The sequence below is a fragment of the Ostrinia furnacalis genome, unplaced genomic scaffold (genome assembly GCF_004193835.3).
Source record: "Ostrinia furnacalis isolate ACB-3 unplaced genomic scaffold, ASM419383v2 OfSCF1598, whole genome shotgun sequence".
NCBI lineage: Eukaryota > Metazoa > Arthropoda > Insecta > Lepidoptera > Crambidae > Ostrinia > Ostrinia furnacalis.
The window spans coordinates 166,920-183,967 of record NW_021131837.1 but is presented as its reverse complement, the minus strand read 5'-3'; the positions used below and the strand labels follow the sequence as shown (position 1 = coordinate 183,967).

The window sequence follows — 17,048 nt, the reverse complement described above, 5'->3', positions numbered from 1 at the left end:
CGGATTTGACAAGGGCTGAATAAACTTGTAACGGACTCCACGGAATGGCGGCGGATAACAAAATGGCCGACTGGTTCCGTATCGTAACACTGACGAAGTGTTTGTGTAATTTTCTGCTACGGTCCGATGGTGCTTCCTTTTCAAATGAAATAATAATACTCTTTTAAATGAAGGCAAAGTTTTTTTGCATAATTAAAACAAAGATGGGGTATTTTCATGTCCAATTATGCTCACACAGTTAAATATTATCGTGGTTTTAGGAATATTTTTTCAAACAATTTAAGTTACTTTACCATTTCAAGACCTTTCTTGGAAAACCTATCTTGATATTGCACAGATATTTGACCTATCGATTCTTAGAATATTGTATTAAACCAAATAGTGCGAAGTAACTGGATATTGGTGGTATTTCGCACAACGTCTCTAGCAAGGTGGAATGTAGCCGCAGTGGCCCAGTGGATGCGGCCAGAATTATGGCCAGTTGATTAACTCTAACAATTCAGTTGGACCGCAGCCCAATACATTTATCAGGTACTAACCGCCATGGTTTAGTATACAGGGTGGAGTAACACGTGAGGCACCGAAAGAGTGAGAGAGTCTGGAATGTTCTTATTTGGGATTCATTTGTTTTCTTTGCCATTTGTCTTGCATTCTGTTTGACTTATTTCTTACTTTTCGTGATGTTCTTTTGTTAAATTTGTAAGTCCTGCTAAGCTGAAACTGTTTTTGTTTTTATTAATTCAATTTGGGTAAATGAAATATTAAGACTTGCACAAATGCACTATGATATACAATATTTTCTATTATTTCTAAATTATTGGAGTCCTAGAATGATCGTTTTGTTACATTTTGTTAGTATATTTTTTAATAATACGAGTAAAAAGTAGTTTTAAGAATGTTAAATATGATGACAAATTGTTAGTAAATGACAAGATTTTCATCACAATACATAGGTACTCAGTCATTTACAAAGAAATAGTTACAATTTCTATTTTCTTCTACAGTCGAAGTAAACTTCATATTATTTCCAGTAAACTCGTCCAAAGATTCTCGCGGAATCTCAGTCGTTTCAACACAACAAAACAAGCGTTATGCCATCCCTTAATCCCGGAAACAAACTTGTGTTTCAATCCGAGCCATCGGTTCGTTAAATCCCTTCTTAAGACATCTAGAACGGTCCGCGCCACTTGGTGCTCGGATTTGCACCAATGTTGTTAATTTTGGGACATTCGGAATATTTATTAGGTGTGAATGTTACTGTCTGATTTGAATAATGACTTATCGAGGTAACGGAAAGGTAATGTGGAGTAAAATTGCGTATCGCATATATTTTTGCTATTTCTGTTTTTTTTTTTATGCTAGACAAGGCAGGTATTTGATCGCAATCGCACCTGGTGTTAAGTGAGATGCAGTCTAGGATGGTACATATCTGCCCTGTAAGTGCCTATTCACTCTCGCCTTGAAAACACCCGGATTATAGTGTTCAGGAAATACAGCAGCAGGCAGCGAATTTACCTAGAGTGTAAATGATTTATTCGGTTTTGAAGAATAAGTACTATTTTTCAAATATGCATCAGATTTTGATAGACTTTAAATGCATATTTGTATATACAAACGGAAGGCATTCGCTTTACAAAACATCTAATTAATTTCTACCCGCAGCGGCAAGTCCGTAGTATTTACTCAATCAAAACATTTTCTAAGTATGAAAATATTCTGCAATCATCTTTATTTAATATCAAAAACACGAATGTGAATTCACTGTCTGTTCAAATAAACTTAACTTAAATTCCTTTTAATAAAATTAATTGAGCTACAAATCGCTCTATTTTCCTAGGCCGCATTCCAAAATTCATTCAAATTAGATCAACAGTTTGGGCGAGAAATGTAACGTAATTTCCTCATTTATATTATTAATCTGGGTGTGTACTCACATACAGTGATCCCACGTTGAAAATCAAATCAATGACAGCCATTCTATCCGATAATCTGATTAGGCATTCAGGGGTGTTCCACAAAATGTATCGGCTCACCCAAAATCCTCGGTCATGGTGAATAATAGAGGTGGACAGCTGAATAAAATGATATCCATTTGCAGAGTCAGCTCTTTAGCCTTATAACGTAAGTGCGCCTATTAACGACCCCCCAAAATTTGTATCCTATTACCGCCCTATTTTTCTTTCTTTCATAAAAGACATAATAACAGGTTCCAGAAAACACGTTACTTAAAAAATATCTAGATATGTTTATTGACGTTCAAAACGATTAAAGTTTGTGTTCGTAAATAACCAGTAAACGGAGTTATTTCATATTAAATGGGACGCGCCCGCAACAGACGCACTTTTCATACTGACGCGCTCCCAGCTACTTAAGGTGCACCTTGTTATTAATTAGCGATTTTAACATGTCACAAATGAGTATACCAACATGTTTTTGCATAACAATATTAATTCGTACTTTAGTTTCCTTAATAAACCCTCAATATAGCCCTCTCGCTGTATTTATGTGGCTTAAATACAATTTTAAATAAGGGCGGTAATAGAAACACTTTTCATAATTTGGTTTCTAATACCGACCCATGGCGTTGTAAGAATTTTGATTAAGTTTCTTATTTTAGTATTTATATCTTTAATTACGCATTTAACCTCCACTTTGTTGTCTTGATCGATTCATAAGAATATTTCACATAATTAAATCAATTAACGCCATACATTAATTGTCATAGGTTTGGCATAAAACTGCAATGAACATTAAAGAATATCTCTAATAATGTATGACAATAGATTTTATAAAAACCTGTTAAATTCTAATTAGTACTTATTTGATATAAAATAAAACCTAATAGAAATGATACTTCACTGATCACGTCTTCGTTAAAGTTGATATTTTAGCTGGTTACTGATTTTTTTTACGGTCGGTAATAGAATAAAGTAATATTCATACTTAATTCTATTACCGCCTCATAATTATAACGCCACCTGCGAAGACTTATAAGCCTGTATTTTGTATATAACTAACATTTATGACATGACACCTAACCAATCATGCGTTATCACAACTACTATGTAACTTTTTAAGATCTTTTGGATTAATAAAAAAAAATTAAAATAATTATATAGACATTGTCCAATTGTCCATAGTTTAAATTAAAATACACAATTACACACAATTAAAATCAAAAACATCAGTCAAAAACGAAAGTCAAATTAAAAATAAAATATTAAATGCAAATTATTTTTTATTAAAAACTCAAATATACATAGTTTAAATAATGACCCCCACTACTCACTAGAAGACCTGGTATCGCGTAATCAAGTATAATTGAGGAATTTATTATTCTACTATTTCTGCTTGATTATTTATTTATTTTCGAGAAGCGTGCCTTTTCTCTTTTAACAATAAAAAAAAATAACTTGAAAAAAAAAAAAAAAATTAACTAAAACTAAAAGCAAAACAAATTTAACTTGAAAAAATCAAGTGGTTCCCGAGCCTATGAGCGGGAATCGAACCCGTGCCTCTTGGAATATACCCAATTGAAGAGCAATATTCTTAGCGGTCGGTAATAGAAACAAAAAAAACGTTAATAGAAACACACCTCGTCTATAGGTCGGTAATAGAAACAACTGCTTATTCAGATTAAATTGCTATTTATTAATTATTGTGTGATTGAATACTCATTGTTACTACTTGAATTCAAAGATTACTTCATCATTGTTATAAATAAATTAAAGTGTCTTTTCTATCACCACGTCTTATATCTAATTTTCTAACGTTTATCCGAAGTCAGCTTAAACTGGCGGTAATAGGCGCATTTACGTTATTATACGTTGCTTTTTGTTTTTATTCAACGTTACGAAGAAATATAAAAAAATATTCCATCATTCAAAATGCAATTGCTGGCATTGATTTCCTCAGCGTAAATTAGATAGTGATATACAAAGTGGGCAGGCCTCCCACTAGATGGACCGACGATCTGGTGAAGGTCGCAGGAGGTGCCTGGATGCAAGCGGATCAGGACCGGTCTTTGTGGAAATCCTTGGGGGAGGTCCTTGTCCAGCACGTTTACGTCTTTCGGCTGAAACGAACGAACGAACCCAAAGTAGGTAGCCAAAAAGTTCGAAACACGTCTTTGTTACTGGAATAGGGTTGTATTGGCGTTGTTATTTGACGCTGGTTACAGTAGACCAGTGTTTTTCAACCTGTGGATCGCGACCCCCTGGGGGGTTGCCAAGCCTCTTTAGGGGGGTCGCGAGAGGTCGTAAAAACTACCTCAGTAAAAAAACAGTAATATTATAAATGAAGATTTATTCGAAATCTAATTATGCAAATGCATAAATGGTAGGTATATGGATTTAAATGTTCGATTCCTACAACATATTTGTAACATTAAAAATGCATGAAAAAAAAAAGCAAGAGGTCGGGGGGATTGATATTTTTTCAAACTAGCGGGGTCACGTCATGAAAAACGTTGAAACACACTGCAGTAGACTATTAGACTGTACAAGTTGTAAAATAAAACTAATTGCAACTATAAAAGATGCTATAATTTTTAGTTTGAAGTGCTGTTTTCCATACAATGTTTGAGTCACAGCTATAATAATATTTAATGGGGTGCAACAGTTAAATGTAAACTTTATCAACAGAGTGTCTGACATTTAGAGACAGTAATCAGCATAATTTGGTATAAACGAGTTAGTAACTTGCTTAAAATTAATTACATGACTATTACTACTCATAAACACATTTACATCTGCATTGTGACACTGCAAACTTTGTACATCGTGTCACAAAAACGGCACGAATACGCTTCTCGCATTTCTAAATCACTTTTTCCTTTGCGACATCAATACGAATAGGAGATGAAATGTGAAAAATCTGAAGGTATTTGTGAAAGCACGCATGAGCGAGCCGTGCAGCGCCAGCTTTGCATAATCACAGTAATTTCTACGGGACTCGACCCGTTTGTAGCCTGACAAGATAAGCCAGGATGAAATAGCTTACGTCACACCATATAGCGAACTGCTTTCATGGTTTTTGAACTAAACCTTTTTTTAGATTGAATTTGAAGCGACGTTTGCCGAATGGTGAATGTGTCGAACTGGCCGACTCGTGATCGGGGGAACTTAGGTTCGATCCCCGCCTCCGCTCGAGTATTATTGTCACCCACTCGTAACACAAGCATTTTAGCTTTAAGGAGGGGTTAACGGGAGAGGTTAACGGGACTATTTGTAATAGTGGAAACCAAACGACATGATTAACGACGACGACGACTAAGTTATTTACCAGAGGCAATGGGGGATTTGGCTTACACTTTTCACGCTAGCCAGACAGGTTGGGGATGTTCGCATATTTCTTCCTTAGTAACTTCTACGACAACCACGTGACGAATGGAAAATGCAATTGAGCTTATTTTGTGTACTTTTCCACACTTAATACCTTAAGTTTACACACTATTTAGTGAACGTGTAATTTTTTTTGCACTGAAAATATTTGTGTATTCTAAAAATAAACGATAGCTGGCTGGTTACCTTTGACCTGTGGTTTTTCTACGAGCCGTCGCACATTATGTTTTTCTTAGTCTTTTATTGAAATTTTCTCCTGAAACGGCGGTGAATATAAATATTTCAACGTGCGAAATACTCTCTTACTATTTTTCTTGTTTTAAGAAGCGACATTACTTAATACAGTCCATGAATACATTGTGTAACTGGTATTGTTGAGTAAATTTGATATTTTTGATGTCGAGAATACTTTAGTTATTCAACTTTGGTCTCAATATTACAAATAATAGACAAATCTTACTTTTCTACACTAATATTATAAAGAGGAAAACTTTGTTTGTTTGACATGCTATGTCCTCACCCTCCTCGTAGGGTTTCAAGTTGTGGCCTATGCCGCCTTGGCCGCCGATAAATGTTTTGCTCGTCGCCATTTTTGTCTAGCGTATCAAGAAGGAAGAATCTCGGATACACATCCTGAATAATGCTTTTAAACTAGCTACGTTTGGATACGCGCTTATAATAACAAATTAAATACCGATATAAAATAACGATACATAACATTGCTCATTCAAAGAGAGAGAAAGAGACGAAACAAGCCAAATATATCGAAATCATTTTGCGGAGTATGACCTCTACCGCGACTTCACCTATTTTCGGAGCGCCATACTATTTGCTCACTTCCTCAGTGCACCCAGTGCGCGGGCCTGTCAAACGATCCCGGCGCATTGTCATCGCACCCACTATCGGGATCTTTTGCATAATATGTCGTCGCTGCTTTTAAGCTACTAAACCGAGTCAATATCAAAGGTGCTTGTGATTGAAATTAGGTTATCAGTTTTCAGAATTTTCGGTGTTGAAAATTTATAAAAACAAACCATTATATTTTAAAGATTCAAATTCTGGTCCATTACCTACGAATATCTAAGGTAAGAGAGAAACCAAACTAAACTGAAATATTTCTTTTGACTCAATTGTCTCTTTTGAACAAAATTTTAACGCCACAAAAACTGTAAGATCTTGACTTAACTCTGGATCTTTGTAAAAATTAACAAAGCAGAAAAGTACGCGAAGGTTCACTTGAAGAGGTAGCTTGTTGTGCCCCCTGCGTTGACAGACCAACGGCTAACGTGCTCGTTCAATTTACTTTCCCGTGCGCTAAATTATTCTAGCTCTCGTTACACGTGTTGTTCTTGGCCACTATTAATAAGCCAACTCTCATTTGTTGATAGCTCGAAATTCTGTATTATTTACAATGAAATTACGAGGAAAATAAGTTTTTTCTAAAAAAAGTAGGACTTATTACCCGATTATTGTCATATGCACCGATAAAGTTGTGCGATCATTTATTTTCGTGACACACTGAAAGTGATATATTCGTAGCACACAAATAAAAATTTTCATTGAATTTAGTAGGAACTTATAAACAGCAGGTATTTTCTTACAGCTGTATGTAGGTTATTTTGTTGCACAAAGTTCTAGCAATGGAGTAAATTATAATCAGTACCTACTTGAATCTCAGTGTGAGGTTAACAAAAAAATGAAATAATAACATACGAGTTGGAAGGCGGGTTTGCGTTGTTGGGGCGAGCAGAGCGCGGGCGCGGGAGCGGCGCGTGCGTCGGGCGGGCGCGGCCGACTGGCGAGCCGCGGAGCGCGCGCCTGGCTCGCTAATTGACGCCTCGCAGCTCTGACGACTGCAGCAACACTTCTCGAGTCAGGTCCTTGGTTCGACTCCCTGATGACATATACCTATTAACCGGTGAAGAAATCATTAAAGTGGTGAAATTGCAAGACGTTGTCAATTTTTGAAAATAAATTAAGCTAAGCTTTTTTAATATTATTAATATTTTATGAAAAAAGAAATTAAAATTATAATAATTCACGGGTGCACGTGCTACGTACAAAATGCTAAGGCTTATTCACGCACCATAATCATTTTTCATGTTATAAACAAAGTCAATAAAGTTACCGATTAATTTCCGCGAAAAATGAACTAATTAAAACACCTACTACACTGATTGCTGAATGTATAAAAGTAGGTCACTGACAGACTCAATCACTCACTCATCACGAAATCTCAGAAACTATAGGTACAAGTGCTAGGAGTCTCAAATTTTGCATGGCGGTTCATTTAAATTAGTACGTAGGTACTTACTAAGACGGGATTTTGCAAAATTCAACCCCTAAGGGGGTAAAAATGGGGTTGGAAGTTTGTATTAAAGTCCACTGTTTTTGAAGTGTAGTAGTAGGGGCACCTACTATCGGGATGAATTCACGTTTGATAGAGTCATATTCAATTAATCATACGCCTAGACTAGTTGATATTAAGCTAAGGTATTAACATCAGTTTTTACTAAAAAACTTTTTAGATAATAACTTAGTGCATGTAAAAAATAGAAAAAAAGTTTGCTAGTTTTTTTGTAACATTGAAAAATTTAAGATAAAGCATCATTTTTATTGTATTTTTTTCTTTTGAAGTGTCTCTTACAGATTTTAATGGGAGCTTTTGATAAATTTGTTGATGTCTACTTATTACCTACTCCTCTACTCGTAGCTGTCGAATGAATTCACTTTTATGCTTGTAGGCCCTGCACTTCGGTAGATGNTGTTTATTTAAGTTTCCTTTGTTTTTCTGGTCCCTATTCATAATCAAATTGTAATAAACATTTCATGTAAGTATTATTTATTTACTAAAAATGTTTGGTGTTTTCTATGTAATGTGTTTGTATTAAAAAAAAATAGTTTATGTAAGTTTATACCTATACTTTTTCTGGTAGGTATCTACCCATAGTAAAAGCTTTGCTTAGTTTGGGACTACATAAATGCAGTGTAAAAATTGTCCAAGGATATTTGTTTATTATTTATTTCTGATTCAAAGAGAACAAACACTTCTCTTCACATGATTTAGCAAACAATACTGCAGGACACTGTATATTAAATTAGTTATTTACAAAATGGAAATTCTTATTTGCCTTATCTATTACCTACACATACTATGATTATGTCTGTAGCACTTTTAGCCCTATATGTTTGTAATTACAGTAAATAAACTGCAATAATTAAAACATTCTCAGCACTTGCCATAATTATGTTTGTCTGGAAGTGCTGGTAGGGCCCAAAATATAAGGAGACGTCATGTAAAGTGATAAGGGCTCTTTTCTTTTTTTATTATTTTCTATAATAATATTTTGACGTTCATAAGTGCCACTTGTGGTCTAACTGAATAAATATTTTTGATTTTGATTAATTTCCAGCTTAAAACAAAAGACGGAAGGCCGCACGTGGTGTGTTACGTCTGCTACCATTTATTGAGCAAGTGTCACAAATTCATTGAAAGTGCCGTTAAAACTGACAGAGTTCTTCAACGACTATGTAGCAGTGGTATACAGGTATATTTTAATAATTGTTTTACGAATAGTCCGTTTAATGGATTATTCCACTTTGTTCATCTGGGTGAAGAAACTTCCACAATGAAAAAAAACTAAATGTGACGCCAGTTATATAAAACAACTGCATTCAAAGATTTTAGAATTTTTTTCGAAAATTCACTACCATATCATAAAATTTTCTGTACATAATTAAAATAATTTAAGATCCTTTCATTTGATTTATCAAGTTTGTTAGAGAGATTTTATCCTTATACTTAACCCTAACGATCGATGTAATAAAAATATAGGATGTTGTTAGCGACGTCAGGCACTCAGGCCTGTTCATCTCAGCGAGTTTACATCGAAAACAAAACACGCACGATGGCCCACCTACAGGATACTATTCGACAAGGCCTCACATACGAGCGAACATTGACTCATGCACGTGTATTCTTGTGTATGATGGAAGACAATAAAGATAATGGTGTCTAAATACTGTGCAGTATTTAACTGCCTAAATAATAATAAAAACACAGAATGTACTTTTTTAAGTTGCATCAAGACACTGAGAGGTAAATAAAGTAGGTAATGTTATTCATGATAATTCATGCTAAATTATGTATTTCCTCCGCCATTTTCTGCAGTTTGGCACCTCACGTCACATCATTTTACCGAAGTCAGCCCTATAGTTCGGCGCAGTGCCGATCACTGACGTTTGTCAACAAAATGGTGCTTGACTCTTGAGACAGGCTAAATTACACCATATTGTTAATGACATTGAGCAAACATTTTTTTAAATACCTTCGCGAAGTAAAACTTCTGTACGTAGTACTTATTATTATTCTGTGGCGACGTCAAGAAGAATCAAGATTAATGTTAGCAGCATCATGTCGAATAGTTCAAATTAGCTAATTAATCTGTTTTGTAATTAAGAAAATGAACATGAAATTTTCGCCAAAAAGNACCAGTAATTACACTTATCATTTTTAATGATACCTATGTCAAGAAATAAAGATTTTACATTGGTTTCATTGAATTTGAGCAATTTTATATTTTTTGTTTATTTAGAAAGAGCGAGTCTGCCCACAGAGAGCGAGATAGTGATACTTAGTTTGTGCTTCAAGTAGGTATTCGGAGTGTGGCCTCCATTTTTATCTGTAGCTTCATGATAGGACAGTTCAGTATTTTGGAACTATAGTCTTAAAATGACTTTACCTATACACCCACGAAGTTTGTCTAACCTTCCGCCAAACACCCTGTATAATTTATGCGTATAGATGACCCACGCTGAACTGTCCCACCAAACTCAATGACAGGGGAGCGCTACCATCGTTCAACTATATGGTTTCCAACATGGCAAAAATCGGAATCAGCGATCCGGTATTGACAGTGGCGCCCCACTGTCAATGTCATGGATAGGACAGTTCAGTATTTTGGAACTATATGATTGCCGCTGGATATAATTTTAAATCTATGGTGATCTTTTTTGTTTTCAATAAGTGTTTGTCTCATATTTAAAAATAAATTTGATTTAAAAAATAATTAATGTTGTCTTGATTGTACTTTGGCTATATTGAGAATCTGCTATTTTGATAATCTGATATTTTAAGAATCTGATATTTTGAGAATCTGATATTATGCGAATAAAGGGTACGAAGTCGCGGACACAGCAGACACAGCTAGTATGATAATAAAGTCTTGAAACCTGTATATTTTAAAGTATATGGGAAGCCTCTATCTTTATTTTAATAAATCTACTATATAAAAATAAGTCGGGTTTTCCTCCCTGACGCTATAACTCCAGAACGCACGAACCGATTTCCACGGTTTTGCATTCGTTGGAAAGGTCTCGGGCTCCGTGAGGTTTATAGTAAAGAAAATTCAAGAAAATTTAACAAACGAAATTCCCCGCGGACGGAAAGCTAGTAGTTGCTAAATCTACACCACAATACAAAATGGCCGCCTAAAACAGGCCCAAGAGCTTCTGAAGTCTGATCATCAGAAACTCGTTAACGGCCATCCGTCAACTGAAACTGTATCCTGCATACTATAATAGAAGCTTTTTACAAATAATGCGGTTAAAACATGAAAATCCGTATTTATTTATTACCTACTTAAATATCTACTTATTTACTACTAGCGACCCGCCCCGGCTTCGCAGTGGTGCTATGCATTGCAATATCCTGTTGTAACTAAGCTTTAAGTTTACTAAGATACCTGCATGCCAAATTTCAAGCGTCTAACTTAAGCGGTTTAGATTTTTCATACAAAAGGATTTTCCCGCTAATTCCTGTTCCCGTGGGAATTCCTGAGCATACTATAACCTGCCCAGGAGTACGAAGAATAATTGTACCAAGCTTAAAAGTCGTCGAGTAGTTTTTGTTTCTGGAACATACAGACAGACAGACAGACGGACAAAAATTTAACTGATTGCATTTTTGGCATCAGTATCGATCACTAATCACCCCTTGNGATCAAAAGTGCAAGACAATGAATTAATTTTTCCTTCTTCTCTGCAATTTCTTAAAATTTTCGTACTTTTAAACTAGTTTGTTGAATTTTAATCTTTTCTTTTGATAGCTCAACTATCCCTTGTGATAAGGAAAAAAACTAGATTGAAAAGTATCCTCATTTGTAGAAATGGCATGAAAAAAAGTAATCGCAGGTGGCAATTTTCTAAAAATGCACATAAACTTAAAAATCTTGAAAACGGTGATATTTTTACTGGGGTCAAAAATGGACGTTAGGGAGATCATGGCGAGGCCTATCGATGGTTACAGGGTTATCCATTGTTTTTGGGACACCCTGTATGTATTTGTTCTTAATGGCTATAATAAACATGGGTAGATGTTACATACCAAAGATAAAGTTATGAATTGATACTAGTTCTCTTATTTATACCCTAAAAACTAAAATGAAGACTCGTCTTACGATCAAAAAATTTACTTACTAACAAACGAAAATGATGCAATTTGGTTAAGCGTTGTAATACAACCAATCGACAAATATCGACAGCAAAAAAGCGGCTAAAACTTCCAGTTTCCCACCAAACTCCGTGGACACTATCTGGCAAAACATTAGTACTGATTAATCAACAGATAATGCCTCAAGTTAGTACGGTTGTAAACAATCAGCGATTGCCATCCTTTGCCGATACTAATGGTTAATAAATCCCAGAGTCGTAAGATTTACAATTTCCGCGGTATGAATGTAAGGAGCGGTGCGCACTGGCGAAGGAATGGTGAAGGTAGTGTTATAAAAACAGGTTATGAATAATTGTTGCTTTTTTGCAGTTAAAAATAATAACTACTTTGGCTACAACAAAAACAGGTAAAGGTAGCAGAAAGGCACTGGATGCAGGCCGCTACCAACCGGGCGATGTGGAAACCATTGGAGGAGGCATATGTTCAGCAGTGGATGTCTTGTGGTTGAAATGATGATGATGTTGATAGTACAAGAATCTAGAGTTCTTTACTTTTATAAGTCTATACCATGTTGTTTACTGCTTCGGATTCTGATAAAATAGAATGCCCAATAATTTAGACTATGTTAGCGTTTTGGTCTGCAAGTGCAGATGATAACAGCATAATGACTTTTCAAAGTTTCAGCAAATCAGATTTTCGGTTTAGTTAGATTGATTTTTGAACCGATATAATCTATTTAAACACCGTGGCATCTTATGCGATTGTATTAAGTCCTATTACGTAACAACATTTATATTCTGATGCGGTATTTATGGTGTTACTGATTCAGAGTACAGTAATCAATTTTTAGTCCCTGTTCCCACAGTTGCAGGAACGGCAATTGCGGATAGACCTTGTAAGTCATATTTCAAATATTATCTCCGCTCCGCTACCGTCGATGTAGACCCGCCCTAACACGGCAGGGGGTAGGAAATGAGGGGGGGAATGTTTGGAGCCCACTAATCGGAAAACTTGCTGATTCGGGAGCGGCTCTTAATATATTACTGTCGGACATAATGATACAGAAACGCACTTCGCCTGTATTTTCGGGAGGTGTTAATTGATAGGTGAAATCACTTTAATCGTGCGTGAACGTATGTAATATTAACGGTAAATATAATACGTGTTTGCGGTATTTTGGTAAAAGTTTACGGGATATAATGTGTTGCCTTTGCTTATGAAAAAGTGATTTTTGGTAAAGTACTTAATAGGTATGTAAGTAGGATAATATACTCGTATCAAAATGTAGTTAAACTATTTACCTGACTGCGCCAGAAGGAGGGTTATTAGATTCTGAGACAACTGATTTCAGATTTTAAACTTTCGCGTTCCAATTCAACTAAAATAGTAAAACACGGACGACGCCGCGAACCGCCAGTCTGCTTGTGACCACGGTTGTAGCATCGCAGCCGAAACGTCAAGCCGTGAGTACATAATGTAACTCATTAATAAACGTCGCGTTAAGACCCGTGTCTTACTATTTTAACTGATTTCAGGTTTTAGACTTATTACTTACACGATGTTTAGCTCAAAGTGTAGCGATCTGTACGTGTACACAAACATTTTAATTTCTTTGTAACATATTACAGTCACAGCTCAATATAATCACACGTACAATCGTGTACAACCGTATAATGGCCGACAGCGCTCCATTCCGATGTTTTGTTTTAATTAGACAATGCAATTAACATTTAGCTAATTGCCGAGTAAATTATACCTATTCGCATTGAAATGGCGTGTCTGGTTCGCGTGCATTTTGAATACGCTGTCTTTGGAATTAATAGCTTTGCTTTGATAAATGTACCGGCGTGCTGGAGGGATTAGGGACTCTATGTCAGTTGTAATAAGGTAGATAAGCATGTAGGAGTGAATGTACAAGTAGGCTCACCACGAATTTAGTTTTCGGGCCTACGAATATTATTTATGGACAAAGTTTGATGGCTGTGAAGGCTGACAGCGCCCTACCGAAGGTGATGGCCCGAATTGGGTGCAGATTATAACGAATGCGGTGTTTTATTTCGGAACTATTATTCATTGTGTCGCTGCACCTATCATGGAGTGTGTCACGTGATAAGTATTTTTTTTACTAAAATATAGTCTAAATAACTTTTGTAACTCATATAAAAATGTTCGCGATAGTACCCGTGTTTCTCTATTTTAATTAAAATGTAGTCGTAGGTATAATACTTTTAATACAGTGAAAAGAATAAAAAATATTCACCAAACAATTTAAATAATTTCTTACTAGTACAGAAACGAATACCTAGAAGATGGAATATAAAATATAACAGTAAAAAAATATTGTAGGCTTATCAAATATCTGCTCCAAATAAGAAAATAAATTCCACAAAATTCACCATTCTACTAAACATTTCAAATAGTTCTCTGGAAAAATGATATTCCACCGACGTCGCCTCATATTTAAATACGTAAAATAGTCAGAAAACATCTCGCCATGGCGTCTACCATTACAACATTTACGAGAATATGGCCTCCAAGTGAATGTAGTCCGGATTGGACGAGCAGGGGACATATTTTATCTCGTGAATAGTAATATTATGTACCGTTTTGTAAATGTGCACACTGGCTCACCGTCACACCAAGCGTCTCACTGCGGCACGTCCGTACTCGCCGGCGTCTGCCGTACGACTGACTCGTCCCACTCGTAACGACGTCACGTGACTGCCTATCACTTGTGTACGTGAGACAGCGTATTGTATCTATCTAGTACGTAGATACAAACACTACANGACACGTATTTTCATTTCCCAGTAAGGCACATTGACCATTATAAAACCTAGTATGTTCATGCACTTACTAGGTTTCGAAATGGTTTATGTTACTTACTGGTTTTTTAAAATGGTCGAATTGGGTTTGTGGTGTAGTTACTAGGTTTGGAGTCCCTTGCCTTTTAGGCTTCTAGTTGTTTGATCGCAATTTCTGTCTTTGTATTCGGTAGGTACCTTAATATTATGTAGCTTTATGATAAAAAACGAAAATCTGAAAACATGTCCCTTACTAGGTTCTTAAATGGTTCAGCCGAGCACTTTGACAACGTGTGACTGCGGTTTTCCAAACATGAAAATTACTATGCAACTACATTGGCAACTTCGTTCAGTTCAGTATTCTGAAAATCTTGTTTTATTCTTTTTCAGCGTCGTTTTTTGTCGTAGTTGTTTTTATTTTTAGCTTGATACAGATTAAGCCTCTTAACAGATTTGAATGTTTGGCTGTGTCCAACTCAATCTAGCTTAGATAGAGCAGAGATGCTTTACATGGAAACATGGAACGTTTGACTTCGCTCCTTCAAAGCGATTTCGGATTCGGATTTTCGGATACGCCCATGCCAAGGTTTTTACCACTATTTGACTTACATTCTGCTGAGCAGCGGCGCTGGGACTGAGGTCTCTCCCCGGCGGCGGGCTGTGGCGGTGTCTCTCCACCTTGTTCCTCTCGGCCGCCACCAACTCCAAGGCCTTCGCTTCTGCTGCCCCCACCGCTCGTTGGAGCTCCACCAGGGCTTGGCGTTTCACCTATTAACAAGAAAAAGTATACTTTTAAACGGTGTCGTTCAATATTAGTTTGTTCGTTTCAACCGAATAACGTCCATTGTTCGCAGCAACTGGTCCGTCCGAAAACGTACATCAAAATCTCTTCAATTTGTACCAAGTAACTTAAGATTTCGTCATTCTCCTGACCAGCTATGCCCGTCTTTGTATTTTCAGTTTCATCTTGGTTTCTTCCATGGTTCTTTCGCTATGTGTGAGAAGGATGGTGATCAGAAAATGTCCTTTGTTAATCTGTGTTCTTATGGGGTACCGTTACGGAACTGACTGATCTATCAGTGCACAACTCAAACCACTGAACAGATTGCGGTGAAAGGCACGCCGATATAGTTATTATGACAAATGAAACGAGGGTTTAAAGTTTAACGCCAGAAAAGCTGCGGGAAAAATCTGATCTCGTTATTAGCTCAATAATAAATGAGTAGATACCTCACCTGATTGACGGCGTCCTCGGCGCGCCGGCGCACCTCAGCCACGCGCTCCTCCGTCTGGCGCACGGCCGCCGCCATGATCTCGCTGGCGGCCCTTTTGATGTCGTTGCTTTCTGTTGGTTCTACACCTGTCGAGTTGAAAATGGGGTGGTCTTGTAGTCCAAAAAGACTGTTGTTGATTAGGAATATCTTGTAATTAGGTGCGTTCTGATAAATGTTTATTTTTACCAATTCATTTATTGATTCATCATCAGATCATGTAGACTTCATTGCTAGAGCACGACCCTCTCTACTTTACTAGAGAAAAATGGAGAATTTATCTTTTAGCCGCTTTATAAAGTGTCTCACTTTAGGATAGTCCTTCCCGCTGGCGTGAAATCCATTAAATTGTAAATTTAGTTTAAGGTTCGATGGGGCTGTCGTGTCCTAATAGACAAAAGCCTCCAAATAAATAAAGATTAAAAAAAGGATAGTCTTACTCTACTCTGTTGGAACTGTTGAAAGCAAACGGCCAATTAAGCTAAATAAAATTATTTTCTATTGTAAAGAAAGACTTAAAGAAGCCCCCTACTAGGCGCTCCTCTTCACAACTTTGAGAATCTATGACCTATACAATAGTCGCGATCACCAACCTCTCTGCTGCAGTATAGCCAGCGCCCGTTTAGTCTTCTCCACCATGCTGAGGATGCAATTGAGCATGGTGTTGATGTTCTTCCACTCGTCATCGCCCTTCCCGCCAGGGGGCGCTGCGAGCGAGCGGGGCTCGGAGAATGACGCGTTCATTGATGACACGTCGCGGACTGAGATGCCCCCTATAAAAGACAGTTAAAAATAAGAATTATTTATTTTCTGCAAGACTTAATTGTTTTCAAATTAGGAAAGTTCGTCAAATTCTGTCCACTTTTGCGTAAGAATTAAAAAAGAAATCCTACTTTCTCCCTTTCCTTTGTTTTATAATAAATAATATACTATAGTAAATATGTAAATAACAAGTCAACAAAAAGACATCCCAGGAAAGAGCCCCCTGGAGACACATGATTAGGGGGCCGACCCCAAATAAAATGGGAATGGGCCAGGCAAAGAAGAGTAAATAAATAAACTAAAAATAGTAAATTAACTCCGTGATCTTATGTTTTATGCACAGCTATACAAAACTAAGTATTGCTCTAATAATTACAGAATAGTTAATGATTTGCTCATGTAGGTACTGGGTTTTCAA

The 17,048-nt window shown here is 36.5% G+C and overlaps 1 protein-coding gene across 1 annotated transcript in view; it reads right to left on the bottom strand.

Moving 5' to 3' along the window:
- nvy (CBFA2/RUNX1 partner transcriptional co-repressor nervy) overlaps positions 1-17,048 on the bottom strand; it is a gene marked incomplete at its 5' end in the record, with an annotated part of 38,619 nt that overhangs the window by 11,981 nt on the left and 9,590 nt on the right. The window contains 3 exons of the mRNA XM_028304885.1: positions 15,207-15,365; positions 15,833-15,957; positions 16,462-16,641. Coding sequence (XP_028160686.1) covers positions 15,207-15,365; positions 15,833-15,957; positions 16,462-16,641 — 464 coding nt within the window. The remainder of the gene's footprint in view (positions 1-15,206; positions 15,366-15,832; positions 15,958-16,461; positions 16,642-17,048) is intronic.